Source organism: Castanea sativa, chromosome 4, assembly GCF_040712315.1.
Source record: "Castanea sativa cultivar Marrone di Chiusa Pesio chromosome 4, ASM4071231v1".
Lineage (NCBI taxonomy): Eukaryota > Viridiplantae > Streptophyta > Magnoliopsida > Fagales > Fagaceae > Castanea > Castanea sativa.
In genome coordinates this window covers 48804622-48832127 of record NC_134016.1, presented here as the reverse complement: position 1 = coordinate 48832127, position 27506 = coordinate 48804622, and the positions used below count along the sequence as shown (strand labels likewise).

The 27506-nt window shown below is 36.1% G+C and overlaps 3 protein-coding genes, 1 long non-coding RNA gene and 1 pseudogene across 4 annotated transcripts; 1 reads left to right on the top strand and 4 right to left on the bottom strand.

Moving 5' to 3' along the window:
- Positions 1–179: 179 nt before the first annotated feature.
- Positions 180–5634, bottom strand: LOC142631604 (uncharacterized). Its single transcript, XM_075805808.1, has 7 exons — positions 5191–5634; positions 4901–5087; positions 3830–4080; positions 2948–3062; positions 1646–1738; positions 1245–1388; positions 180–733 (listed from the first exon to the last, which is right to left on the bottom strand). Exons 1-4 carry the CDS (start codon positions 5523–5525, stop codon positions 2966–2968), a joined length of 870 nt encoding a protein of 289 aa, XP_075661923.1. The 5' UTR covers positions 5526–5634; the 3' UTR covers positions 180–733; positions 1245–1388; positions 1646–1738; positions 2948–2965.
- A 6724-nt stretch (positions 5635–12358) lies between these two features.
- Positions 12359–13463, bottom strand: LOC142633065 (uncharacterized). Its single transcript, XM_075807341.1, has 4 exons — positions 13438–13463; positions 13297–13382; positions 12520–12984; positions 12359–12429 (listed from the first exon to the last, which is right to left on the bottom strand). Exons 1-4 carry the CDS (start codon positions 13461–13463, stop codon positions 12359–12361), a joined length of 648 nt encoding a protein of 215 aa, XP_075663456.1.
- A 386-nt stretch (positions 13464–13849) lies between these two features.
- LOC142630952 (uncharacterized) lies at positions 13850–15690 on the bottom strand. The gene is made up of 3 exons (XR_012843472.1): positions 15609–15690; positions 14949–15003; positions 13850–14042 (listed from the first exon to the last, which is right to left on the bottom strand). It is a non-coding gene; the product is annotated as an uncharacterized LOC142630952 (long non-coding RNA).
- Positions 15691–16682: 992 nt separating this feature from the next.
- Positions 16683–17866, bottom strand: LOC142633064 (uncharacterized). Its single transcript, XM_075807340.1, has 3 exons — positions 17765–17866; positions 17157–17650; positions 16683–17055 (listed from the first exon to the last, which is right to left on the bottom strand). Exons 1-3 carry the CDS (start codon positions 17864–17866, stop codon positions 16683–16685), a joined length of 969 nt encoding a protein of 322 aa, XP_075663455.1.
- A 10-nt stretch (positions 17867–17876) lies between these two features.
- On the top strand, positions 17877–27041 carry LOC142633063 (uncharacterized; annotated as a pseudogene).
- The last annotated feature ends 465 nt before the right edge of the window (positions 27042–27506 follow it).

The window sequence follows — 27506 nt, the reverse complement described above, 5'->3', positions numbered from 1 at the left end:
AAAAAAGTGACAGAAAAATCATCAGTGATACCTCCTTGTCCCGTTGATTGTGTTCCTTTCCAAAATTAATATTGTTGTCAAATCACCTTTTATTAATTAGAATATAATACCAATAAAATCCCAGGAAGAGGATGCTGATGCTGATTCTAATCAGAAAGCAATTGTTGTATCCAAAACTCTTTAACAAAAAGGACAATTTTTTTTCTCCTTTCTTTTTCATTTTTGGTTCACACACCCATTTGACCTATGAATTATTCAATGGGAAATAAACCTCTAATATCCCCTCTGTTCATAAGTTTTTTTACACCGCCAAAATACAGTTCCTTTAAATTGGCAAAATTCTTCACATTTCCATACACGCATGATTCCTGCGGTAAGTGGCTCACAAAGAAATACAAGTACATAACTAGCCTAGATCCAACCAAAATTCTCTAGCCACGACTGCCACAACAAACATCTGATGCATAGGAGCCAGCTTCTGTATTGAACAACAATTAATAAAGAGGCCCTTGGGAGAACGAAGCAACTAAATGATCCCATAAATAATATATAGCTTGCTATATAATAGGCTAAGGCCAAGGAATAAATCTCGTATCACTATCATTGACAATCACCATCAACCAACCATCTCCACATCAGAAGGTTTGTTTTCTTGATCACTTAATGAGTTAATAGATGCAAGCAGATCATCAATTCTTAGAGGAGAATGATGGGTCATATACTGGAACATAACCTGCAAGTGTAAACAACAAAAAGATCAAAAGATAAAGCCTTTTTAAGAAACCGCTTCACATGAATATGGACGGATTGTCAAAAATGTGAAGGCAAGGGGACAGAGCACAGGAAACTAACTTGTAAAAAACATAGACGCTAACTTTGCACATATAATGGCATCCACAACCCCAACAGGAGGAATGAGTTCCAACTTCAAATCACACAGGAGGGAAAGCAACTAATTCCCTCTAGTCTTTTAATCAGTATACAATAAGGAAATAATCTTCTGTTATTTTCTTTTCTTTTAATTGAAACCAAATTCTATGACATGACAAGGGCATAGGTAAGCTTAACAGGACAACAGCAAAATGGACCTTCCCCTTGCATCCAGCAATGCAGGCACCCTTAACCTACCTTACACAGGTCAGTCATGAAACTATCGCAACTCCATTAACAAATTATGGCATTCTCTTTGCATGTATCTACTTTAACCAGTTAAGAACATAGATAAATGTATAAATTCTATTAACCTTAGAGTAACTATCTGCAAAAGCATGTGCTCAATTGGACTTGCCAAGATAACGTAAATCAGCCTTCTCAAGCTTCCCATCCACAAAATTCAATCCTCCATCACCGATAGCAAATCACAGAAGATTCCCTGAACGTGACTTTGTCTGGAAAATTGGAGAAATTTAATATGTATATACTGCATAGTAAGGAATTGGCTTGCTAAACCCACCAAAAGAAAAACGCCACTTAACAAAATAAAGCAATTCACTCGTGTAAATATGCATAAAATTTTCTAGTCTATTTATAGGATGCATCACAGTAGCTTAGTACATACCAACAATCATTTGAATCAGTTGACACCAACACTCATCACGTTATAAAGCACGGTTAATCATTATTATGAAGCCTACAATAAACAAACCTGTTCTATAAAGGCACGATCTGAGCAGCCAAATACTACAGGAGGATCATCTGATGTAGACAAGTTCCCATTATCTTGTAGCTCCAAAACTACCTGATCCAAAGAATAAATAAATAATCAGCCACTTACAATTTATAACTATCTTTTTTACAAATAACTACAATACATCTCTAGAGACCTTTTTTTTATATATATTTTATAATATAAGCAAACATCTCTAGAGACATTTTACATAGGAACAAGCTTTATGGAGACATGTAAAGATCTTTTTGACCTCAAAGTCTACATTTCTGTATGGCATTTTCTTCAACCTAGTCCACAAGATCAAACTTTCAAAAGAACATTGATGGTCATCACCTAGCATGATGCATATTCCAATTTCAAAAACTGTTTATCAGAGTTCATTCACCAGACTGCTGGTAAAAATTAATCTTTTATCGCAAAGCATGGACTTAAAGATGAATGATAAAAGAACTAATCCCAAGTCAACTTTATATATATATCACCAGCGAAAGGATGGTATCAATGATTCCCATTTTAGCATGAAGCAACATAGCAGGGCAGAAAAAGGTATAAACTAAATGGTTGAGATTAACATGTGGCTAAATTTCAAACTCCCTAGGCAGCCTGTCCAAACAATACCTTTGAGCCACACCATGAATTTAGCTGTTCAAATTTCAATGTGACCAACTCTTAATTAATGTTCAATATATGACATTTTTATGTATCCAATCATCTGATAATGGAATGCTGTGAGAAGGACATCAAGGATTTTGTATTTCAATGTACGCATATCTCACCTCTTTTTATAACAAAAAATATTGATATCTAAACAATATTAGTTCAACATTATATGCATATGAGAATAGTATTGACTTTAATGTCTATCATGTCCTGTTTGGTTGTGACTTTTTTTTTTTTGCATGAAGCAATAGGTAGTTTGAGCCGCAGGGGTTTCAAACCCAGGTTCACACCATAAGAAGCCAGACATACCACTAGGCCATGTGGCGTACCCTGTTTTGTTTTGTGGAAAAATAATGCCCATTATATAACATGAACCATGCAATAGAAAACAACAGAAAAAGCAATATGACGATTTTAATCCTAAAGGAAAAAATTATTGCAATAAACAAAGTGAATGCAGTGTTACGAGGACAACCCCAAAAGTTGTCATGAAAATATCTGTTCAGAACACATTTTAAACATCTGATGCTTTGCATAACACAACGCAATGGTCCATGTCCAAACTTCTTAAGTTTTAGAGACTGCAATGCAATCGGACAGAACTCAGTGACAAGATACCTGTTGTTGGCTTGGAACCTATCCTTTGCTATCCGTGTCAATGACATATTGACTACAATTCTCATCCTTCCAAACTAATGCTAGTGGTGTATTTCCAGTCTGATAATGGGCATGCCTAAGAAAGAAAAAAATGCAAATGGCATTAGGAATTAATAAATAAAAAAGGAATTTTTTCGCTTGGTAATTAACTAACATACCCAACAAGATATGAACCCACGGCCTTACCCACCACCCCATACTTATGGAGTTTGGAAGTACCATAGGGCCCAAAGGAAACCTATAAGTCATAACGAATCAAATACAACATATAGTAGGTACAATGATATGGCAACCACAGATTTAAAAATTGTTCAAAATTAAAATGAGCAACAACAATGAGACACATGCTATGAGTGATTGGACATTCATGATGATAAAAATGTGCTCACTTGCACATATTTGTGCCCAAGTCACATGATCAAACAAGAAAGCAGAAAATGAAGAAAAATGATCATATACCCATGAAGAACACAATGAGGGGCATGGTTCAACAATGTGCATGCATCCACAATAAACCAGAGAAAAAACATCATCTTACCTATCAATCCCAGCCCAAGTCAACAAACCCCACATGTAATAAAACCCTAATGGCACCACAAAATAGCATACATATCCAACCAATGCCCTAGAACTTCCTAATCCTAGTCAAGCAAGTAACTCACCAATTTCACAATAGTAAACAGTTCATACAGGCACTATCAACCTATGATTTTATTTATTTTTTCCCCCTTTTTTTTTAATTGAAATTAACCTATAATCACATTCATAAAAATAACCCAGCCAATCTAACAATAAACATTCAAAGCATTTAACATTGTCCACGCTATAGAAAAAAGGGCATACTTGTTATAAAATAACAAACCATCCTTCACATAAGGGACTTCACCAGTATAAGCTGCAGATAGGCCAGCCTGGTCACAATTGTACACCGGAACCAGACTAAATCTGTATCTATGATACTGCGAAGGCGGGTCACACAGACCAGTCTCTGCAAGCTTGGAGCTCAACCAAAAGAACCTAAACTCAGCCGTGCAGTCATAGAGTGAGTACTCCCGCCAGCACACCATGTCAATCACATAGTAAGTCTGATCCGACTGCAAAGTCACAAAACCCAATTATCACAAAATCAAACCACAAATGCCACAGCAGATTCATTTTGAGAATAATTTTAAAGAATTAAATTCACCCATGCCCTATCAACTTAAGCATTTGGGAGACATGATATTATCGTGGTATCAGAGCAAATGGTCCTAAAGTTGAATCCTATCTCTACTCTACCTCCCTATTTAGAAATTGTATTCCATGTTTAGTTTGGACCCACACATGAGAGAGAGTGTTACAATAAAGAATAAATATATTATCATCTTAAGTTTTTGATACAATTGCTAATTTATCAAGATCATTTAATATTCCTTAACATGTGCCCTTAAGGCACTCATTAATGAGCTAAGAAGCATGGACATGGGGTACAGGTACCACAATGAGACACGGAAATTTTTGAAAAAATAGGACACAAATACGGCAAGACATGCCCATTAAATATATTTTTATTTAAATATATGTATCAAATTAAAAAGTAAATATTTAATTTTCAAATGCACTATTACTATTCAGACCATGAACAATCTCTTTGTTTTGTAAAAGGGTATTTGACACCTCTTGTTCTTGTGTCCCAGCCGTGTCTTACATATTATTTTTTACACACAGCTGGGACACGCGTGTCAAGTGTAAACACAGGTACAGCACCCTAAATGAAGTATTTGTACTTAATAACGAGTTAAGATAAGAGCAAAAATAAACAAACTTGAGTTTAACAAGTTTTAAAAGTAAGAGGAAAAAGTGCATTACAATTCATAATTGAACAATTACTAAGTAAAAGACTTTGCTAATCCATATGTATATATATATACATACCTCATGAAAAATGCAGTCAAGTATAGAATAAGACTGAGCAGAGCCTGAGGAATCTTTAGTCCTAGCTCCACTAGGCAACGCAGAAGGAAAATGGTGCAGCATCGAACCATTTCTCAATCTACTCACTGTCGTTCCATTGCTCGACACCACAAAACATCGCTTCCCTGCTGGCCTCGCAAACACATACCTACATATAAAAAATAAAAAAAAAAAACGAAAAACAAAACTTGAATTTAAATGTGGACATTTATGTGTACATCGAAAACTGTGAGAGAGAGAGAGAGAGAGACCAGTCTTGGGGGAGTTGATCAGGGACGTCGATCATCCACTCGGGGAGCATGAGTTGTCGGGCGAACCATTTACGAGCTTCGGCGCCTTTCAGTTTCGAGGCGTGGCGAACGTCGAGCTCTTTCGGTGAGTCTGTGGGTTCGGGTTCGGGTTCGGGTGTGGTTTCGGGTTCGGGTTCGGGGTCGGAGTGGGGGTTGAGGAAAGAGGCTAAACAGAGAGCTTGGTGTTGGGCGTCGCGGCGGTGCTGTGCTTGGCGCTGTAGGGAGAGTTCCCTGCGCCTCTGTTGATCGGAGATCGCTGCTCGCTTGAACGGACGGCGGAGATCGTGTGGTGCCATTTTGTTCTGCTTCCACCTTCGTCCGTGAACCTCTTCTCTTCTCTTCTTTTTGTTAATTTGGAAAGGAAAAGGAAACCGTTGTTCTACTAGTACTAGTAATTGTACCGGCGATGTTATGTTGTCATGTCAACAGAGTGTCGATTTCAAAATCCCTTTTAGTATCGCTGTAATAATTTTTTTTTTTTCTTTTTTGGTTGAAAAATTACGATTAACCACACGATATTAGGCCCAAATTTCACCTGGCTTAGAGCAATCATACCAGATCATGTAAAAATTTCCTCTATTTTACACAAAATACCTCCTTTTAAAATTTTACACATTTATTTTTACAAATTACCCACATCAGTTCATCTATCCTACTCCATCTATTAATTAAATAATAATTTTCTCACTTTTTTATTAATTCTCTCAACTAACCTACGCGCCTATTCATTTCTTCTCTTCTTCAGTTCTGATTAATTTCTCTCTCTCTCTCTCTCTCTCTCTCCTTCTCTTCATTTCTCTCTCTCTCTCACTCTCTCTCTACCCAGATCATCTCTCTTCTCTACCCAGAGCATCTCTCTCAATCTCTCTCTACCCAGAGCTCCGATCATCTCTACCCAGATCATCTCTCTTCTTGATCTGAGCTCCGATCCAGCGCTTCGAGCGCGATCCAAGCTCCGATCCAGCGCTCCGAGCGCGATCCGAGCTCCGAGCTCCGATCCAGCGCTCCGAGCGCGACCCGAGCTCCGATCCAGTCGTTCCGAGCACGATCCGATCTCCGATCCACTCCAATCCAGTCGCTCCGAGCACCGATCCACTCCGATACGCTCCGATCCAGTCGCTCCGAGCACCGATCCGAGTTCTGATCCACTCCAATCCAAGCTCCGACCGCTCCGATCAAGCGCCGATCTGTATTTGTGTATCTATGTTTTTTTTTTTTTTGAGCAAGTGTCTGTGTTGAGTTTTAGTTGGGTTGGTTGAGAACGAAAAGGAGAGAGAAAAAAAAGGAGGGAACGAAAATGATAACATAATGCTATAAACGAGCTACAGTAACCGTGTATATTTACACGGTACTGTAGCTCAGGGATGAGTTTCCACGTTTTTACCCAGTTTTAGATACACTGATGTAACTCAAAATGTGTAAAATTGAAAAAAATTTGCATTATACATGATTTTAGATACACTGATGTGGATGCTCTTATCCCTAACTAAAAATTTGTCACTTTACTTTTTGGAAGTTGGTTCTATTATGTAGATGTTACATACTTCACTATTTTTAGGTAAAAGAACATCCCCTTCCCCTATATATATATGTGTGTGTGTGTGTGTGTGTGTGTGTGTGTGTGTGTTTCTAAAAAAAAATATATATATTCAGTGTTGTTAAGTAGTTCTACATCGGTAAGGTGTGATATTAAGAAGGGGTTTATTACTTGCTCCGCAGTTTTGGTGTTGACGTGTGAGTGTATTCCCTTATCTCATCATCTTCCTCTATATATATATATATATGTATATGTGTGTGTGTGTGTGTATGTGTGTGTGTAGATATATATATATATAGAGCAGTTTTGGTGTTGGCGTGTGAGTGCATTCCCTTATCTTATCCCCTTCCCCTATATATATGTATGTGTGTGTGTTTCTCATAAAAAAAAAAAAAAACTTAACATAAAACATATTAAAAAACTCTTCTTATCCAATGCAATTAACAATGATCAAATAGTGGTGGAAGTGTTCCTAGTCAACCACGAGGAGCGTGAGCTTAATGTGAAGAGTGATTTTGTGGCCAAAAGATGCCCCAAGGTAGTGTTGATGACTTGTTGGGAAATGTCGAGCCAAGGCTTTGGCTGTGTTCTTGAAGAACCAATGAATTAGGTTCAACGATGTTTGTTTACACCCATACTAATCATTTTGATATTTTATTTGAATTAATTTAAATTTTCACCGATATTGTTCATCAATTTTTACAAAGATTAGCCCCAAATCAATTTGGAGGAATCTCTTACAACTCACTATATGACAATTTATAAAACTATCCATATGTATTATTTAAACAAGTCATATAATTCATTAAAAAAAGTTATATAACTAAAATTACAGGTGAATAATCTCTTTAATTACCACATAGTAGATTGGAGCATGATAGCCCTAAATATATTTAAAAGCTAAACTCTTTTTTCCAAATAAATTAGTAATCAAGAATCAACCCCATCAGATCTTTACCAAACCAATCTTCACTGGATCCATATCATTAGCCAAGTCCATCCCAATCCAAGCTTAGCAAATTTAAAGAATCATCTTGAGCCCGATTGAACCCCAACTCAAAGTCTTTTTTTTTTTGTGTGGGTAATTCAACTTTTATTTATAGAAACAAAACACAAATTACAAAGGAAGACCCAAAATAAACTGGCAAAGGGAAACCTCCCTACTACAACAATCAAAACAAACTAACCATAAAACCAAAGCAAGCCAAAACAGATGGTAAAGCAAAACACACTAACTACTGCCCTAACAATCTAAACAAAAACATCTATAAGGCATCACAACCAGTACCTTTAGCACAGTAGCACATAGACTAGCACTTTGGCAAAACACAGCAGCACAAGATTTCAAAGATCAAATTAAAATACTACTTGGATCAATCCGTCAATTACAACAAATGGTAGCATTCAAAATTGACTTCTTGAACTTGGTTTTAAACCTCAACCTAGCTTTGACATCTTTAACGATGCTTCTCTTTAGCTGTTCTTCTGTCCAAATTCTTTCTTCATGACCTATGGCATTTCTTTGCAGCCAAATATGGTAGACCGTTGCCCACCAAGCAAGTTTGCAAGCTATTACTCTCAGCCCCTTCCCTTTTAACTCTCTAACCCCCCAAGCAATCAAGTCCTCCCACACAAATTAAGCATTTGAAACTAGACACAACTTTATCATGTCATCCCAAATTCTTCTAGCGAAAGAACATTCAAAGAAGATATGATTTCTACTTTCAAGGAAATTTCTACAAAAAACACATAAGCTATCACCCAAGTACCCCCACTTGGCCATTCTATCTCGCGCGGACAACTTGTTGATTATAGCTAACTAACCAATAAATGAATGCTTCAAGATAGTTAAATGGAACCAAACCAGCTTCCACCACTCAGCTTCACTAGATTTATCTCTAATCTCAGCATATTTTGCAGCACAAGAAAACTTCCTAGATTTAGTAACTTGCCAAAGAGCTTTATCCTCATCTTTAAGTTCAACAAGGAATAGTTGACACTGAATAGTTACAAGAGCATCATATAAAGCAGTTTTGATATTGGTGTTTGAGTGCATTCTCTTATCTCATCCTCTTCCTTATATATATGTATGTGTGTGTGTGTTTCTCAAAAAAAAAAAAAAAACTTAACATAAAACATATTAAAAAACTCTTCTTATCCAATGCAATTAACAATGATCAAATAGTTGTGGAAGTGTTCCTAGTCAACCACGAGGAGCGTGAGCTTAATGCGAAGAGTGATTTTGTGGCCAAAAGATGCCATAAGGTAGTGTTGACGACTTGTTGGGAAATGTCGAGCCAAGGCTTTGGCTGTGTTCTTGAAGAACCAATGAATTAGGTTCAACGATGTTTGTCTACACCCATACTAATCATTTTGATATTTTATTTGAATTTATCTAAATTTTCACCGATATTGTTCATCAATTTTTACAAATATTAGCTCCAAATCAATTTGGAGGAATCTCCTACAACTCACTATATGGCAATTTATAAAACTATCCATATGTATTATTTAAACAAGTCACATAATTCATTAAAAAAAGTTATATTACTAAAATTACAGGTGAATAATCTCTTTAATTACCACATAGTAGATTGGAGCATGATAGCCCCAGATATATTTAAAAGCTACACTCTTTTTTCCAAATAAATTAGTAATCAAGAATCAACCCCATCAAATCTTTACCAAACTAATCCTCCCTGGATCCATATCATTAGCCAAGTCCATCCCAATCCAAGCTTAGCAAATTTAAAGAATCATCTTGAGCCCAATTGAACCCCAACTCAAAGTCTTTTTTTTTGGGGTAATTTAGCTTTTATTTATAGAAACAAAACACAAATTACAAAGGAAGACCCAAAATAAACTAGCAAAGGGAAACCTACCTACTACAGCAACCAAAACAAACTAATCATAAAACCAAAGCAAGCCAAAACAGATGGCAAAGCAAAACACACTAACAACTGCCCTAACAATCTAAACCAAAACATCTAAGGCATCACAACCAGTACCTTTAGCACAGTAGCATATAGACTAGCACTTTGGCAAAACACAGCAGCACAAGATTTCAAGGATCAAATTAAAATACTACTTGGATCAATCCGCCAATCAATATATATATATATATATATATATAAAAGCAGAGACCTCATGCAGGAAAGCATGAGGTCCTACCATGTGGCGCCTTCTATAATAGCCATTTAGTTTTTTTTTTTTTTTGTTCAACTTACAACTCATCTATTACTTATTACCCCTCATCACTCCTCTCTCACGTGTCAATTGACTAAAATAACTTTTAAACTTTCAAGAATACTGTATACCATTAATTGTTTAACAAAGAAAAATAATACCATTAATTAAACTCTTTTACATCTAACCCTTCAATTGCCCGCCTGTTGCAATTGCTAAGTTATATAGCTCCTCTATATCTAACCCTTTAGTTGCCCTCCTCTTTCAATTATCTAAGTTATATATTAGAACACTTCCTTCTAGCCATGAGTCTCATTTTACAATTACTTCTCCTTTTCTTTTAATGTTTCTCTTTTCTTTTTCTTTTTCTTTTTCTTTTTTTCTTTTTTTGTTTAATCTTTCTAAAATCTTTAGCTACACGTTTTTTAGAGATCAAGTTTTTATAACTCAAATTCTTGATGTATTGTAGGACAGATTATGCTTGAAATGAGTAAATCCTATGGCAAAATCGTGGTTTTGCATTCCGAAATCTGTAAAGTTCAAACATGGTGAGTAAGAGTTTGAAATTTTATTCTTTTTCTCCTTTTGAAATTTTATTCTAGAAAAGTAATCGCGTTCTTGGCTAAGTAAGAGGAAACACAAATACTTTGCTTTAACTATTATAAACTAAATTAATTTTTGTTTGTTAATATCAATCTAATATTAGAGTTTGCAATAGAGGGTTAAGTTTTAATTGTGTTGTTATCAATTCATATTCGAGTTTGCAATTTCGACGTGTTGGGCATTTTGTTGGAATTATTACTGACAAATAAAAAGAAGTGGCTTATGAGATCCCATGACAAGGGCAATGGCAAGGAATCCAATTGCTTTCTCTCCACACCTATGCAAATACCACAAACATTTCATCATAATTGGAATGTCCCTTTGAGGTCAATTTTATTTTTAAAGTTATTTTCTTTGGGATATTATTTTTAATTTCAGTAATCAACTGGGTTTATTTTTATTTTTTGGGGACAATAATCATCATATGCAAATGTTAAAATCTAGAGCATCTTATCACAACTATTAGTATACGTCATTTTCTTACTTTCCGATTTCCATTCATGTAACTGAAACTATATGGGGTTAAATACTATCCTTGATTAAAATCTCATTTCAACTGCTGCTATGCATTTGCCAACTATTGGTGCTACAGTGCTCAAAGGCCCTATAGGGAATTTTTGGTTTAACTATATATTATTGCTAGATACCAACACAGCACAAATTTCATCTTTCGTGCACATTTTAATTTAGTCTTCTTTCTTTTTTGAATTTAACTTGCTCTTTATCAATGTTCATTCTTTGTTGTTAATTAATGAAATGCTTTTGATTCTATAAAACATTTGGATATTAATGTTTACATTCTTGATCAATTTTGAGTGCTATTTGGATGTACCTCATGTTAGTTTATTTGTTGCTTAATGTACTTTGTGCAAGAAGGTGAATTAAAAGGTTTGAGTTTACATGTGCATGAGATGAACTTTATGCAATCTTCTATCGGAAGGGGACCATTCACACAATGACAAAATAACACATTAAAGAATGTAAATTCCGTTAATGTTTTCCAACTATAAGAAACTTTTTTTTTTATCTAATAATAATTTATAGTTCTAAGGTATGCAAATGCTTATATTTGACAATTTGCTTTGTAAATTTATGAAGTTTTCTACATATGATGGGGAATTTCATATTTGAAAGCTTTAAAGGGGCAACCGAATATAAATGTTCTTGGAATTACTTTTTAACCATTGTCGTTTGTGACTCAAATGACTACATATTGCAAATTGTCATGTTGATATTAGTTTACGATACTTACAAAAAATAACAAAGAATGTTGCCAAAAATCTAAATTTGGCAGATTTGGGACTAACTAAACTCAATAGAATTTTTAATTTTAATATTGAGCTTTAATAGGATTTGATTATGGTTAGGAACTAGGGTTTGGTTTGAATTTAGTTTTACTATTAAACTTTGTAAATTAATCATGACTAACAATAATTGTATTAATGAACACAAGGGGTTAAATTTTTTTTTTTTTTTTTAAATATTTCAAAATGCACCGCGCATCGTGCGGGATATCGACTAGTTACAACAAATGGTAGCATTCAAAACTGACTTCTTGAACTTGGTTTTAAACCCCAACCTAGCTTTGACATCCTTAATGATGCTTCTCTTTAGCTGTTCTTCTATCCAAATTCTTTCTTCATGACCTATGGCATTTCTTTGCAGCCAAATATGGTAGACCGTTGCCCACCAAGCAAGTTTGCAAGCTATTACTCTCAGCCCCTTCCCTTTTAACTCTCTAACCCCCCCAAGCAATCAAGTCCTTCCACACAAATTGAGCATTTGAAACTAGACACAACTTCATCATGTCATCCCAAATTCTTCTAGTGAAAGAACATTCAAAGAAGATATGATCTCTACTTTCAAGGCAATTTCTACAAAAAAAACACATAAGCTATCACCCAAGTACCCCCACTTGGCCATTCTATCTCACGTGGACAACTTGTTGATTATAGCTAACCAACCAATAAACGAATGCTTGGGGATAGTTAAATGGAACCAAATTAGCTTCCACCACTTAGCTTCGCTAGATTTATCTCTAATTTCAACATATGTTGCAGCATAAGAAAACTTCCCAGATTTAGTAACTTGCCAAAGGGCTTTATGCTCATCTTTAAGCTCAACAATGAATAGTTGACACTGAATACTTACAAGAGCATCAGATCTAGCAAGCCTCCAAATCCATGGCTTATCGTTCAACACAAAATCCACTTTAGCTTCAGGATTACTTGCAACATCATAAATGACACGGGAACCAAATCTTTGAATCAATACCCCAGCAGGATGCCAAAGGTCATGCCAAAGAAATATAGATTTCCCATCCCCTACCTCAAACCTGATAAACTTCCTTACTTCATCCCTCAATTTAAGAATTGCTCTCCAACTCCAGGTACGTTCTTGAGGAATTTTTAGAGTACAAAAACACTTACCTTTAAAAAGATTTGCATGAATCCAAGCCACCCAAAGAGATCCAGCCTTAGTAAACAAGCTCTAAATGTGTTTCATTATAGCAGCTCTATTCCAACTAGCAACTTTTTGCAATCCTAGCCCTCCCTCTCTTTTGGGTAAACAAACTTTTTCCCATGCTACTTTAGTTTTCCCTTTGTCAATACCCTGCCCTTCCCACAAGAAATGATTAAAATTATGCTCTAGAGTATTGATGACCTTCTTAGGGAGGATAAAGTTACTTGACCAAAATCGTTGAATACTATATAAAACAAATGGAAGAAGTTGTAACCTACCAGCAAAAGATAGTTTCCTTAATGACCATGATTTGATTCCGCCTTGAATTTTATCAATAAGTGGCTGACAGTCCTTCAACCTTAATCTGCCAGAGATAAGAGGTAATCCCAAGTGTCTAACTAGAAGAGTACCCTCCTTACATTGCAACACATCCAGAATTTTCCATTTTACATCTTAAGGCATAGCTGAGAAGAAAACTTCACTCTTACTTGGATTTATATCCAAACCAGAGGCTATCTTAAATTCTTCAAGGCCCTTTTTTACTAGATTTATTGTGGGAAAATTAACAGCAGTAAATATGAGGTGGTCATCAGCAAAACTCAAGTGGGTTGTCACACCCAAAACCCGAAAGGGTCCAAAGCATGAGAAACATCTCAAATGTACCTGGAGATTTTTCCTTTTGAACAATTCAATCCAAATAAATTATATCAAGTACCAACATCAAGAATTATCATAATAATTCCATTAGATATACCCCCAAAGTAAGTCAAAGCTCTATGTAACAATTACAGCGACCGTTAGCCACAAAAGAATGGAGGTTTGAATAAATACAATTACATATCAATAACTTGTCTCATTAATGGAAATAAAGTCATAACCACTATTAGATACAAAAGAATTGAGTCAAGCCTACTCTAAGTTATACATCATCATTTATCTCCATCACAAAAGTTAGCCTCCGTCAGCAGTTAGTCTAACTACTGCTAGCCACCAAAAAACTGTCTCAAAACAATAGTTGCCTACTCTGAAAAAGTTTGTAAAATAATGGAATGAGACAGAGCCCAATAAGTAGCATAATTAATGGGGGTGGGGGAAATGCAAGTTTCATAACGATGAATAGTTTACAAAGCATGTTATAATTTGGGAAATTCCAGGTAAATTCTATGAAACCATTTCCAAAAATGATATGACAAGAATGAATAAATTGACACAGCACAAAGCTTCTCAAGATGTTCTCATGAAATTACATACTATATATTCCTTAAAATATCTCAACATGAAACTACGTACTATACTCTGTGAGCAATAACAACACCATTCCAAACTAGAAAATTTAACTCAAGGCCACATGACAATCGCCAACACAAAGCCGAAACTTATCTCCTGACATGAAGTCGGAACTCACAACCATCACAAAGACGGGTGTTGAGATACCAATGTCACAGAGACTATAGTATCTAGCTAGGTAATCAAATGTCACAGCCCAAGGGTAAAAACATGAAGAGCTCATAGTTTACATGAAATCAAAACACAGTTCAATTTTAAGTAGTTTCACAAAAACCTTTGAAATATACACAATATTCACAAAGCCTTCAAACTCATTTCTTGTCAAGAAGATTTTGTATCAATTTTCCCAAATATCAAAGCATCTTTAATTTTGCAAATAATGCAATAAGAAATAAAATTCATTCTCAAGAATTTAATGAAAGATGCTAATCTTTTCCATGCTAACAAATCATGCATTTCCTCATATGCATTGCCATATACGATGCCATTTTCACAAATAATCACATATATTAAAGTTACAACATAAAGCTTTCTAGGAAAATATAGTTTCCATAAACAATTTCCTAAAATGTGTTTAACCTAAAAATAATGCTTTATGCAACATGGTTATTTTCCAAAAATATCCCATTAAAAAGCTACTTACCTTGCAACCTGCAAAAAGCTTAACTCTCCAAGCTCCAAAGGAGATTAGCTAGAACCTAAACAATATCAAGCAAACCTATCACAATAAGCATAAAGCTTGAAATTGTATCTAGTTACAAATTAGGAATTGCCAAATAAGCACTTTGATTAGGCAAGCCTAATATTTAACCTCATCAATAATACATTCCACTCCCAAAGTTTCTCAACAATTTCATTACAAGGCATAGATTCCAACTTATCATCATGTAATTCCAAGCTTCACCTTTACCATAAGAGATCCTAACACTTTATGAATTTCTTCCTCAATATACATTTCATTTTCAAGAGACCCATAAGAAGACAACATATATAACAATACCCACTATTACAAACCCCAAATGTAAATCCTCTACTAGCTCCAAATACACAATAAAAATTAGATTCACCAACTATTTCACATTAGAAAGCCAAAACCCCCAAATTTTCACCACTTAGCTAACCACCATTTCAAAAATCATAAACCCACTCATCAAATACATCCACCAAGACCAAAACACATACATAAAAATACATAAATATCACTTCTAATGCTCATAAATCATATGGGTATTATTATTAAAGCTTAGATAAACATAACCTCAAGCAAAAGCATATAAACCCACCAAAAGATTAGGAGTCTTACCTTAAATCAAAAGAGATGAAGGTGCCTTAGAGGTTCCTAGATAGATTTCCGGTAATCTTGACGGAAAAATGATGGTGGATGTGGTGGTGTGGAGTGGGTACTGTGGGAGGGTGTGAGGGAGTGAAGGAGTGAAGAGAGAAGTGTGTGTGCTTGTGAGAAAAAGAAACAAAACAAATAAGGAAGATAGGTGGCCGGCTGAGAGAAGGGATATTTGTGAGTGTGTGGTGAGGAAATAAGGGGTAGGTGGGGTCACGTAGGTCTCCATAAAAATCTGATCTTTTTTTTTTTTTTAAGCTTGGGGCATCTCGTGGGTAATCTTCAAGGCTTTGCAATAAGGATGGAACTTAAACTGAGTAGGTTCTTGAATCTTCCTTTGCATGATCCTTGTGAAAGCTTCCATGGCAATAACAAAGAGATAGGGAGAAATAGGATCACCTTGCCTAAGTCCTTTACCTTCTTTGAAGTAGCCAATCATGCTTCCATTTAAAGATATAGAAAACCTTGGATTGGCAATGCACTCCCTTATCCACATTACAAACTTCACTGGACAACCAGCAGCTATCAAGCACATAATAATAAAATTCCAATTTATAGAGTCATAAGCTTTCCTTAGGTCTGCTTTAATAGCACATCTACCTAGACCAAAATTTTTGTGATCGTAATTCATAGGCAAGTAGAACATTTTCTGAGATATTTGTACCTTTAATGAAAGCTGTCTGATTAGAGTTTCCTAGAAAATTTAAGCAACCTTGAAGCCTATTGGCAAGGACTTTGGTGATGCATTTGTACACCACATTACAGCAAGCAATGGGTCTAAAATTAGCTATTGTTGATGGATTTGGAATCTTCAGTACTAGAGTAATTAGAGTAGAATTTACCTTAGTAAGAAGCTTTCCTAATCTGAGGAAAGATGCAATGGCTGCAACAAAATCTGATTTTACAATATGCCATGCATGCTTAAAAAATTCCACAGTAAAGCCATCTGGTCCAGGTGCTCTCTCACTTCCCATGGAGAATAAGACTTTTTTTATCTCAGTCTTTGTGACCTCTCTCTGCATGAATGACTTCGTATTCTTAGGAATCTGATCTTGGAATAAAAAATGACACGGTTTGAATCATGGCAGCTTCCTCCACATCATTTGAGGATCCCAACAGCTTCTGATAAAAATCAACCATAAGATCCTTAATTTGGTCAACTTCTTCTACTCGATTTTTAATGGCATTTCTTTCTTGCCTAGTCTTAATAAGGCAGTGCAAATAGGAAGAATTATCCCCCAAGTTAAGCCATTTATTCCTAGATTTTTGCTTGAAAAAAGTCTCTTCTGCACTACTAATAGAATTGTACTCATGGAGCAATTCATCCTCTAACCTTTTGGATTGCAAGCAACTATCAGAATTCAACATTTTCCTTTGAAAATTCACAAGCTTTCCTCTTGCCATCTCAACTCTTTGAATGATCCCCCCAAAAAGATCTTTATTTATCATTTTCGGGTTTACCTTAGTTGCCTTTAACTTCTGGTATAGTTTGAACATAGGAGTACCACTTACCTCAATATCCCAAGCTTCCTCAACCCACCTAAAAATTTTTTATGGTCACACCAATAGTTGAAAATTTTAAAAGGTTTGTGCCCATAGTTTTTACTACCACCCATGGAAACCAAAATAGCTAAATGATCTGAAATGCCTGAATGAAGAAACTCAACTACACTACGACCAAAGCAGAAACCCCATTCTTGGTTAATTAAAACTCGATCAAGTTTTTTAGCAACGAATTCTTCCTCTGATTGTCTGTTATTCCATGTATAGAAACATCCCAAAGCAGCATGGTCCCACACCTCAAGCTTATCTAAACATGAATTAAACACATTTTCATAACAACCAATAGTCAAACCACGAAGCTTTTCATTTGCATTTCTAATCACATTAAAATCTCCAGCCAAGATCCAAGGAAAGCCCCTCTCTTGCCTACAAAACTGAACTAAACTGTCCCACAAAACATTCCTCTCAAAGTCCAACCCACCAACAACCCAAAAACAAAACAACTGACACCTTGTAATTGCTTTCCAGTCAGTCAAGCGGTTTCAATGGTAAAAACCACAGAGGCGCAATAGGTGGAACTGGAACTGGAAGTGAAAACATAGGGAACTCTCTCTCACTTGTAGCTTTTCACTTCTACTTCTAGTGCCAAAAAGGTTTGAACTTTGAATTGAAGTGAAGAACTTGGATAGGGAGTTGGGTTGTTTCGTTGAGGAAGACATAGTAGAAAGAATGGAGCGTAGTTTGTGGGGTCACTTGCTGCTATTGATGAGGTTGAATTCGAAAGAGTTAGTAGAATACATTCTCCAAGCCCCTTTGGAGAACACGCAAAACCAATCTCGACGCTGTCGACCGCAACATCGTCCACGACATGCTCCAGCTTGAGAACGATTCTGACCTCGACCCTGTATGTATCACCTAGTACACACACCTATTCAATTTAGTTTAAAATCTTGTCTTGTAATTTCTGTGTTGTTTTTTTTTTTAAGTGTTGTTGTTAATGTCATGGTGAATGTAATAAAAAAAATTCCTAGCTTGGTCTATTTTACTGTTAAAATTTTATTGACAATGTACTAATGTGGCAGTAGCAGACTGTGTGAGTGGTGGGTCTTTGTGAAAGTAATAGGCAATCATTCATAGTCTCTTGAAAATGTGGTTTTAGAAGAACTCTAAAATTTCAATGAAAGGTTAATTTGAGTTTTTTTTTGATAATTGAATGTGGGAAATGTGTATAGTAGCTACAAGAAAAAGCTTGAAAGGAATGGTTTTGAATGTTTAAACTTAATTAAAAAAATCCTTTCTATTGGTTACATGCGAGTACTTCATTCAATTTGTGTGAAGCACTGTGAATTCAATCATGATTATTTACTTATTCAGTGCTTAACTTCATTTGCAATCTACTTTTTCTTTTTCTTTTTTGTTCATGGTTTGTTAAGGATCCATAGTTGATCCCAAAATTTTGGTGTTGGGTACCTAGTGTTCTTAGGTTCAATTTGGAATTTTCCTGTTTGATGTTGTTAGAAACTGAAAAGAATATGGATGGACACCCAAAGTGGGCATGTCCTTCTATATACCTCAGGATAATTGTAAAATCCAAGAGTTATGGAGTAATGGTTTGAACCGTTACTATACCCCACTAAGTCCACTATCCCACTCAATATTAATGGGGTGGTGTGTATATAAACACCAAGAGTGGTACCCATTGAATAGTGAACGAATTCTGCATTTCTCATAGTGTTTGCAGAGTGTTGTGAGGCTCTCAGGTTGTAGGTTATGTTTGCATCACTCTAGTAGTGTGCAACATTGTCGGAGAAACGTTTTTGGTTTGTGGATTATACAAACTGGAATTCAGAACGTGTTTGAATAGCTGGTCTGTGTGGAGGCTGGTTCTAGAGAGTGTAGAACAATCTCAAAGTTCCTGTGTGATCGTCGGTTTAGGCCAAGAGAGGTATGCCGAAAAGCCAATTGTTTATATTCCGCTGGAAGTCTCTATTTCTTACATTGGTATAAGAGCTAGGTTTATAGGTTGTTCTCGATGTCATAGGCATATATGATTAGTTCTTAATGTGTTTTATGCTTCTGTGATATGCTATGAATTTCTATGCACCTCACATGGCCCTCAATGGCAAGTTTTGATTCTGAGCATTTCATGCCTTGAAATTAATATATGTTGTCTATATTACATGTATTAATATCTACCTTGAGTTTCGTAGCAAATCTCTAAGTGTGCCATGAGATATAGTTTAACAAAATTTAGAACATCAAAACTTTAAGGACAAAACTACTCTTATATGACTACTATTTGCAAAATATGATTTCATATTATGGTATAAGCTTTATATCGGTATATGGTACGTTAAAAATGGACTTGAAATGAAGAAGATATAAAACTTTGAAGTTCATGTCTGAAACACGTTTTTTGGTTGAAAGAAGTTGAAAGGATGAAGGTTGTAGACAACCTGCACATCACAAGTCTTTAACTTGCCGAAAGAGCTAAAGTGGTAGCAAATAAAATAAAAACAAAAAGGGTCTCACAATAGTTTATTACCTAAATATTGTTTGTATTTACTCAGTTACTTTTAGCATGCACTATACAATGGGTCCATGTGCCATTTTTGGGATCCTTGTTTCTTGTGAAATCTTTTTTTGTTTTTTTGTTTTGTGCCTGTTAAGCCTATTGCATCTGTTTCACCATTATTTAAATAAAATAAAATAAAATAAAAACATAAGTACATGACCAACTCTATATCTTGGTCAGTGATATATTTGCAATAATTTATTTGGATTAAAACTGTATTTAATCCATCCAATTGAAATGTATACTATACAAGCCTAGCATTTATTTCTCATGAAACATAAAAGGTATATGCTTCAATTATATGGAATTGATTTAATTTTGTAAATTTTTTAATTCCATTATTATTTCTTAGTGAAATAATGAGATGCTTATATGAATTATTCTCATGATTTTAAATTGTGATAGCATGTTTGGCTTAATAGTTAATTGATAAGATTGGTGAATTGTTTTTAATACATATTTTTTGTAAATATGAGATATAGAATAGTGGGAGAATGGTTGAGTTGCGTTATCTCCTATACATAATTTTGCACGAATAGATTAAAATTAAGCTTAGTAATAAACACTAGTGGCGCAAGAGATGATTAAGAAGCTTAGCGAAGTTTTGATCTTGTGACGTGTATTGATTATCTAAGTTTATTTTAGATCAAACATCAAAATTTTTTGAAATGTGGGTGTAATGTCCCATTTGTGAAATTTTGTAGTGAAATGGCTTCCAAAGGTATAGTTGTTGATCTCAATAAAGGAGAGAAACTGGATGGTGAAAATTACAATATTTGGCATCGCAAAATCCAATATGTGCTGAATGAGCAAGAAGTCCTAAAGACTCTAACTCATTCGTTGAGTAAACCCGATGAGGGAAGCACTGAGCAACACCAACGTGATCTTTCTGCCTATGAAAATTGGCACAAGAAGGATTTGTGTGCGCACTTTACAGTGCTAAGCAATATGCACAATGACTTGATTGGTGAATTTGAGCAGCAACTGCACAAGACATGTGGAAAGCTCTAAAGCTAAGATATGGAGGGATATCAGCCACTAGACTGCGTGGCTTAATAATGAAATTTGATTCATATAAGATGCGCTTTGAACATACGATGAAGCAACATCTTAGGGCGATGTCCTCCATGATTTGAGAGCTCAAATCTTTTGGAAACAATCTTACTAACGAACAACAAGTCCAGGCAGTGATTCGTTCACAACCAACTTCATAGGAGACGATGTGTCAAAACTTGACACATAATGAGAACATCAAAACATTTGATGATGTGGCTCGTCACTTGGAACTTGAAGCTAAGCGCCTTGAAGTAGCCAAGCCGATTAGTTCCGTGCACATGGCTAAGACTAGCTTGCGTAAGGCATCTAGGCCTAAACGCAAGTAACCTAATTACGCTCCTGGACAAGAGAGACCTAATGGGCCACCTCCTAAGAAGGCTAAGTTTGTCAAGCGCGATACTAAAGGAAAGCGCGCAAAGAAGGACAAGTCTAAGTTGACTTGTTATAATTGCGAAAAGAAAGGACATTTCGCTCGTGATTGCACTAAGCCAAAAAAGGTAACACCTAATCCTACATCTCACCATGTTTTTGTAACTAGTCATTTCCTTGTTGCTAATTCTGCTCCTATGTGGACTGTAGACTCAACAGCAGTAGAACATGTAGCGAGAGATAGAGTGGGATTTTTGGAGTACCGCTAGATTCTTGTTAGGAGTAGAGACATCAAGGTGGGAAACGGAGCTAGCGTGGAGGTACTTGGAATTGGTACCTACAAGCTAGAGTTGTGAGGTGGTCGCACTCTGATACTCCATGACGTATTGTATGCTCCAGAGATCCGAAGGAACTTACTTTTCGTAGTTACTTTTTTAAGACTTGGTTTCCAGTTTATTTTTTAGAATAATTATGTTTTATTGCATTTGGGAACAATTTATTATGGCTGTGGTTTTATTTCAAATGGTTTTTTAATTTTTAATTTTTAATTTTGGATATTGAATATTATAAAAATGATAGTTCAGTTTTTTTGACTTCATTTGATAATGCTTCTGATAATTCAATTATATGGCATGCTAAGCTTGGCCATATAGGGCAAGAAAGGATGACTAGGTTAGCTAGAGAAGGCCTTATGGGCAATCTCGCTAAGGTCACTTTGTCCACATGTGAACGTTGTCTTATGGGAAAGTAAAAAAGAAAACCGTTTGGAAAAGCCATAAGGGAATCTTTTCCATTGCAACTAATCCACTCTGATATATATGGTCCAATGAATGTGAGGGCAAGGCATGGAGGTTTCTACTTCATCACATTTATAGATGACTATACACGTTACGGTCATGTCTATTTGATTTCTCATAAGTTTGAGGTTATAGATTGCTTTAGACGATACATGAGATTGGTTGAGAATCAATTAGACAAGAGCATTAAGGCTCTTAGAACTAATCGTGGGCGTGAGTATCTATCTGAGAAATTTAAGGAGCTCTGTGATGAAAAGGGAATTGAAAGGTAGCTAACGATGCCTTATACACCGCAACAAAATGGTGTGGCGGAAAGGAGAAATCAAACACTGCTAGAGATGGTTAGGTCAATGATGGCACAAGCAAACTTACCGATTTCGTATTGGGGGGATTCACTTTTGACAGCAGCCTATATACTTAACCGAGTGCCCTCTAAATCAATATCTTCCACAGCTTATGAACTATGGACTGGCAAGAAACTTGACTTGAATAACTTGCGGCCATGAGGTTCAATAGGTTATGTTCACAATACTTCTCATAGATATGGGAAGTTAAGGCCTAGAGGAAAGAAGTGTATCTTTATTAGATATTCTGAGCATTCCAAAGGCTATGTGTTGATAAGTGAACAACCTGATGGAAGTGTGACTGAATTGGAGTCACGTGATGTCGATTTCATTGAAAGTGAATTCCCTAACATAGGTGAGGTTGAAAAGAACTTGACTCTTTATGAAATGATGGATCAAGAGGTAGGTGCCCCAAGTAGACTAGTAGAGGACAAAGAAGAAATTCCAGAAACTCCTAAAGACAGTGGGAGCGACTCACAACCTAGTGGGAGCACACCACTAGAAGTTGATCCACAACAACCTCAGCCACGTAGAAGCAACCGTGATAATTTTCCTCGTCGTTGTTTTGAGATTGAGGGGGAAGCTTTCATGATTGCTTCATAAGATGATGATGAGCCAAAAACTGTGCAATAGGCGCTTTCATCTTCTATTAGTGATGAGTGGATGAAAGCAATGAATGATGAAATGGAATCTATGCAGACTAATCAAGTCTGGGATCTGGTAAACCTACCGTCAGGGCGAAAAGCAATTGGGAACAAATGGGTTCTTAAAATCAAACACAAGGCAGATGGATCAATAGAAAGGTATAAAGCTTGATTAGTGGCAAAATGACACACTCAAAAGGAGGGTGTTGACTACAAGGATACCTTTTCTTCGATTGTGAGGTTTGCCTCTGTTCGACTCATTCTGGCCATTGTTGAAAACTTGAATTTAGAATAATACCAAACGGACGTTAAGACAGCTTTTCTCAATGGAGAACTAGATAAAGAAATCTATATGGATTAACTGATTGGCTTTGTGACCAAAGGTCAAGAGCACAAAGTGTGTAAACTTAAGCTATCCATATATGGTTTAAAGCAGTCATCTAGACAATGGCATTTGAGATATCATCGAGCCGTTCTATCGAATGGGTTTAAGATGATCGAAGAAGATCACTGTGTCTACGTAAAACGATCCAAGGGAAGTTTCATTATTTTGTCATTGTATGTCGATGACATATTATTGGCCGGTAATTATATGGAGATGATTACCGCCACAAAAGGGTGGTTATCCTCTAACTTTGAGATGAAGGACATGGGTGAGGCAGATTATATTTTGGGGGTTAAAATCCTCAGGGATCGCTCAAAGAAACTTTTAGGTTTATCACAATAAACCTACATTAAGAAAGTTCTTGAGCGTTTCCAAATGCATAATTGCAAGCCCATAGATGTGTCCTAAGACTCAAGATGAAAAAGAAAAGATGGCTCGTGTTCCTTATGCTAATGCAGTTGGAAGCTAGATGTATGCAATGATGTGTACTCGGCTTGATATATGTTATGCTGTTGGATTAGTCAGTAGATTTCAGTCAAATCCAGGACTTGCTCATTGGAAAGCTGTCAAGAGGATATTAAGGTATCTTAAAGGGACAGCGGAACACATCCTTTGTTATCAGGGTTCAGATTTCCGTATGATTGGCTATAGTGATGCTGATTAGGGTAGTGACCTAAATGAATGCAAATCTACATCTTGATATGCTTTCTTGCTAAATAATGGTGCCATCACTTGGAGTAGAAAGAAACAACCCTGTATAGCATTATCAACTATGGAAGCAGAGTATGTAGCATGTTCAGCAGCTATTCAGGAAGCAGTTTGGTTAAGGAGGTTCTTTTAGAATCTTGAGGTTGTTAAGGGTGTCTCGGATCCCATTACGGTACATTGTGATAGCATGGTAGCATTTGCCTATGCTAAAGACTCTAAGTATCACGGGAGAACCAAACATATTGATATACGATATCACTACATTCGAGACATGGTTGCTCACAATGAAGTGTTTCTAAAACACATTTCTACAAGCCTCATGATTGTTGATCCTCTTACAAAGCCTATAGGAAGGGATGCCTTTCAGGCTCATGTTAGGAGTTTAGGGCTACGTAGAATATAATGATATGTTGTTTTTAGTTACCATTTATTGTACTCTTTTGGGATTTTTTATAATGCATATGATGTTATTCAGTTAATAATATGTATGTTTACACACACATATACCATATGATGAGTTCCGTGGTATGAAAGGTATGTCAACAGGCTTAGGTAGGCTCACTCACACGAGTGATCGCCTCTGGCGCTTAAGTAGTGAGCAGAGATGAGACATTGTGTCATTCAATGCTTATGTAGCATATATAAATGGTTGACACAAATAGATGTCACCTTAGTTGGAACTAAGATGAGGTCTATAATATATTTATCTTAATTAGACCGTACATGGATAGCCCATGATCCATGTAGCTTGTGGTTAGCCAGATGCGAGACCTTATTTTTTGCTTGAGGTGGCAAGTGACTAAAGGACTCGAGTTAGGCGCTTGAGTAGCGACTAGACCAAGATTTGTATGGTGTATTGAGTTAACACATATGCTCTTACTTAAGAGAACTCCACCATAGCATGTATTTCATACTACATGTGCTTGCTCGACCAAAAGCGGAGGTGAGAGAATATATCCCTGCTTCTTCACCATATGAGTCCCATGGATCTTTCATTAAGATCCTACTTATGCCCTTGTTACTTTTGACTCTGTCATGAAGCTGAGGTTTTGATGTCTGCTACTTTGGCATGTTACCTATGACCATGTTGGATTCGGTCTAAAGGGACATTGCTAGGAAAGTGATTGGACCAAAGTTAAAGGACATGAGTGCAAAGGGAAGACTATTTTTTAACACATCCTTATATTTGTACTCACTGTCGACAGGTTATAGCACTTATGGTAGCAAAATAATTGTGAGTACATCTAGATAGTTATGATGGATCCAGCGTAAGTTTGAGTATTTAACTCAAGAGGGGTTAGAGATGCTTGATTCGATGTGTTAATATATGTCTAGGGCATAACGAGACACTTTAGGGATGTTGCTATGCTGGTCTTGGTATAAGATTTAGTATAGTGCTCCCAAATATATTTTTCAAGTGTGCTCGGTGGTCGCACAACCTATTTGCCAGTATGAATGCACTGAGAAACACATTGAGATATGAACAATAGGGCCATGCCCACAGTGGATGAGTAGGAGATGTTAGAAACTGAAAAGAATATGGATGGACACCCAAAGTGGGCATATCCTTCTGTATACCTCAGGATAATTGTAACATCCAAGATTTAGGGAGTAATGGTTTGGACCATTACTCTACCCCACTAAGTCCACTATCCCACTCAATATTAATGGAGTGGTGTGTATATAAACACCAAGAGTGGTACCCATTGAACAGTGAACGAATTCTGCATTTCTCATAGTGTTTACAGAGTGTTGTGAGGCTCTTAGGTTGTGGGTTATGTTTGCATCACTCTAGTAGTGTGCAACACCGTCAGAGAAACGTTTTTGGTTTATGGATTATACAAACTAGAATTTAGAACGTGTTTGAATAGCTTGTTTGCGTGGAAGCTGGCGCTAGACATCGTAGAACAATCTCAAAGCTCTTGTGTGATCGTCGGTTTAGGCCAGAGAGGTATGCCGAAAAACTGATTGTTTATATTCCATTGCAAGTCTCTATTTCTTACAGTTGTTGAACTAAATTATCTTTTGACTAAACATGCGTAGAATGATACAAGGTTACTTTGTATAAAGAAGCTGTTTTGAAAGTGTTCATCTACATTACTTGTTATATTATCACTATCTACTTAAAACGGTCTTAAAAGGTGATCAAGTTTTCTAAGTGGTATAGGCTTTCTTACCGAATCCCACCTGGTGTGGGTTAGAATTCTAATGTTCTATATTGCAGCTTTTGGTGTGTCTTCGCATATTGATCCGTAGGTTTTTTTACGAGAATGTCAGCAAGGATGACATTCATAAACTATTTCCCACTGAAGTATTGCCTGAACTACAAAGACTACTGGCGCTTCTGCTACAAAAGTTTCAACTAGAAAGGCGAGATGATTTACTCAAGGATCAGGTTAGAAATATGATTATGGTATACACAACCTCACTGATCTACTAGGTAACACACAAGAATCTGACTTTATTTCTGATATACAATATCTAGGTTACTTTGCCCCAGTTGAAGGCAATGACATGAGATATGGCAAATCAGGATGCTGAATCAGTAGACCCTGTGGCTGTTATCACTTTGAAGGTATCTGAAGAATATCTCTTATATTTGAATTTTTAGTGGTGAATGAACTTAGAATGAGTGTCCTTTAGTTTGTAATTTGAGAATGAGTGTGAGAAATAAACATTAGATAGACACTTACTGGAAGTGTAAGACAAAAAATATGTTCAATTTTCAGTGTGCTAATGCGACTATTTACTGTTACTACTCATTTTGCAGCTTCAAAATGATGCACAGTCTCACTCGGGAGAATTGGATGTGAAGTTCCAATTAGCTCAAGACACTCTAGAAACGATGCTGAGTTCCATGTACTCTCTAAGAGACCAGTTGTCTAACATGTTTAGTGTTATCCTTGATTTTTTGTTTATTCATTCCAAAATATTTTTCGAAGTGCAAATGTGGTTATCTAAATATGCTCTATCATCTTCCTTTCAGGATGAGACCTCAACCAGGCATTTATCCTAAGAAACCAATGTGGTGTAGTTTATGATATGCGTGAGATACTGTGGTATGATTTGATTTCAAAATCTGTTTTTATTTTATAAGATTTCAGTATATATGCTGTGTGATGAATGAAAGTGGCCAAATTACTTTACTTGAGAAAGACATAAAGTAATGAACTTTGTTTGTGTGTGTGTTCTTGGGGAGTTTCAATCACCCAACCATGACCCAAGAATTTGCTTCATAGTAAGGGATATCAAATTATCAATTCACCAAAAGCACCCCTTCTACAGATTGAACATGAAGTTTAATCTGGTGACTGACTAGTTCAACATAGTCAACCTTTGATATAATAGATAATGAATTCTGACAAATTTATGCTGACACCGTAGTAAACCTTTCTAGAAAGCTCATGACTAAAACTTGTTCCTACATATATATATTTTGATGGTTGGGGGAGGGAGGATTTGAACCCTGGATGTCTCTATT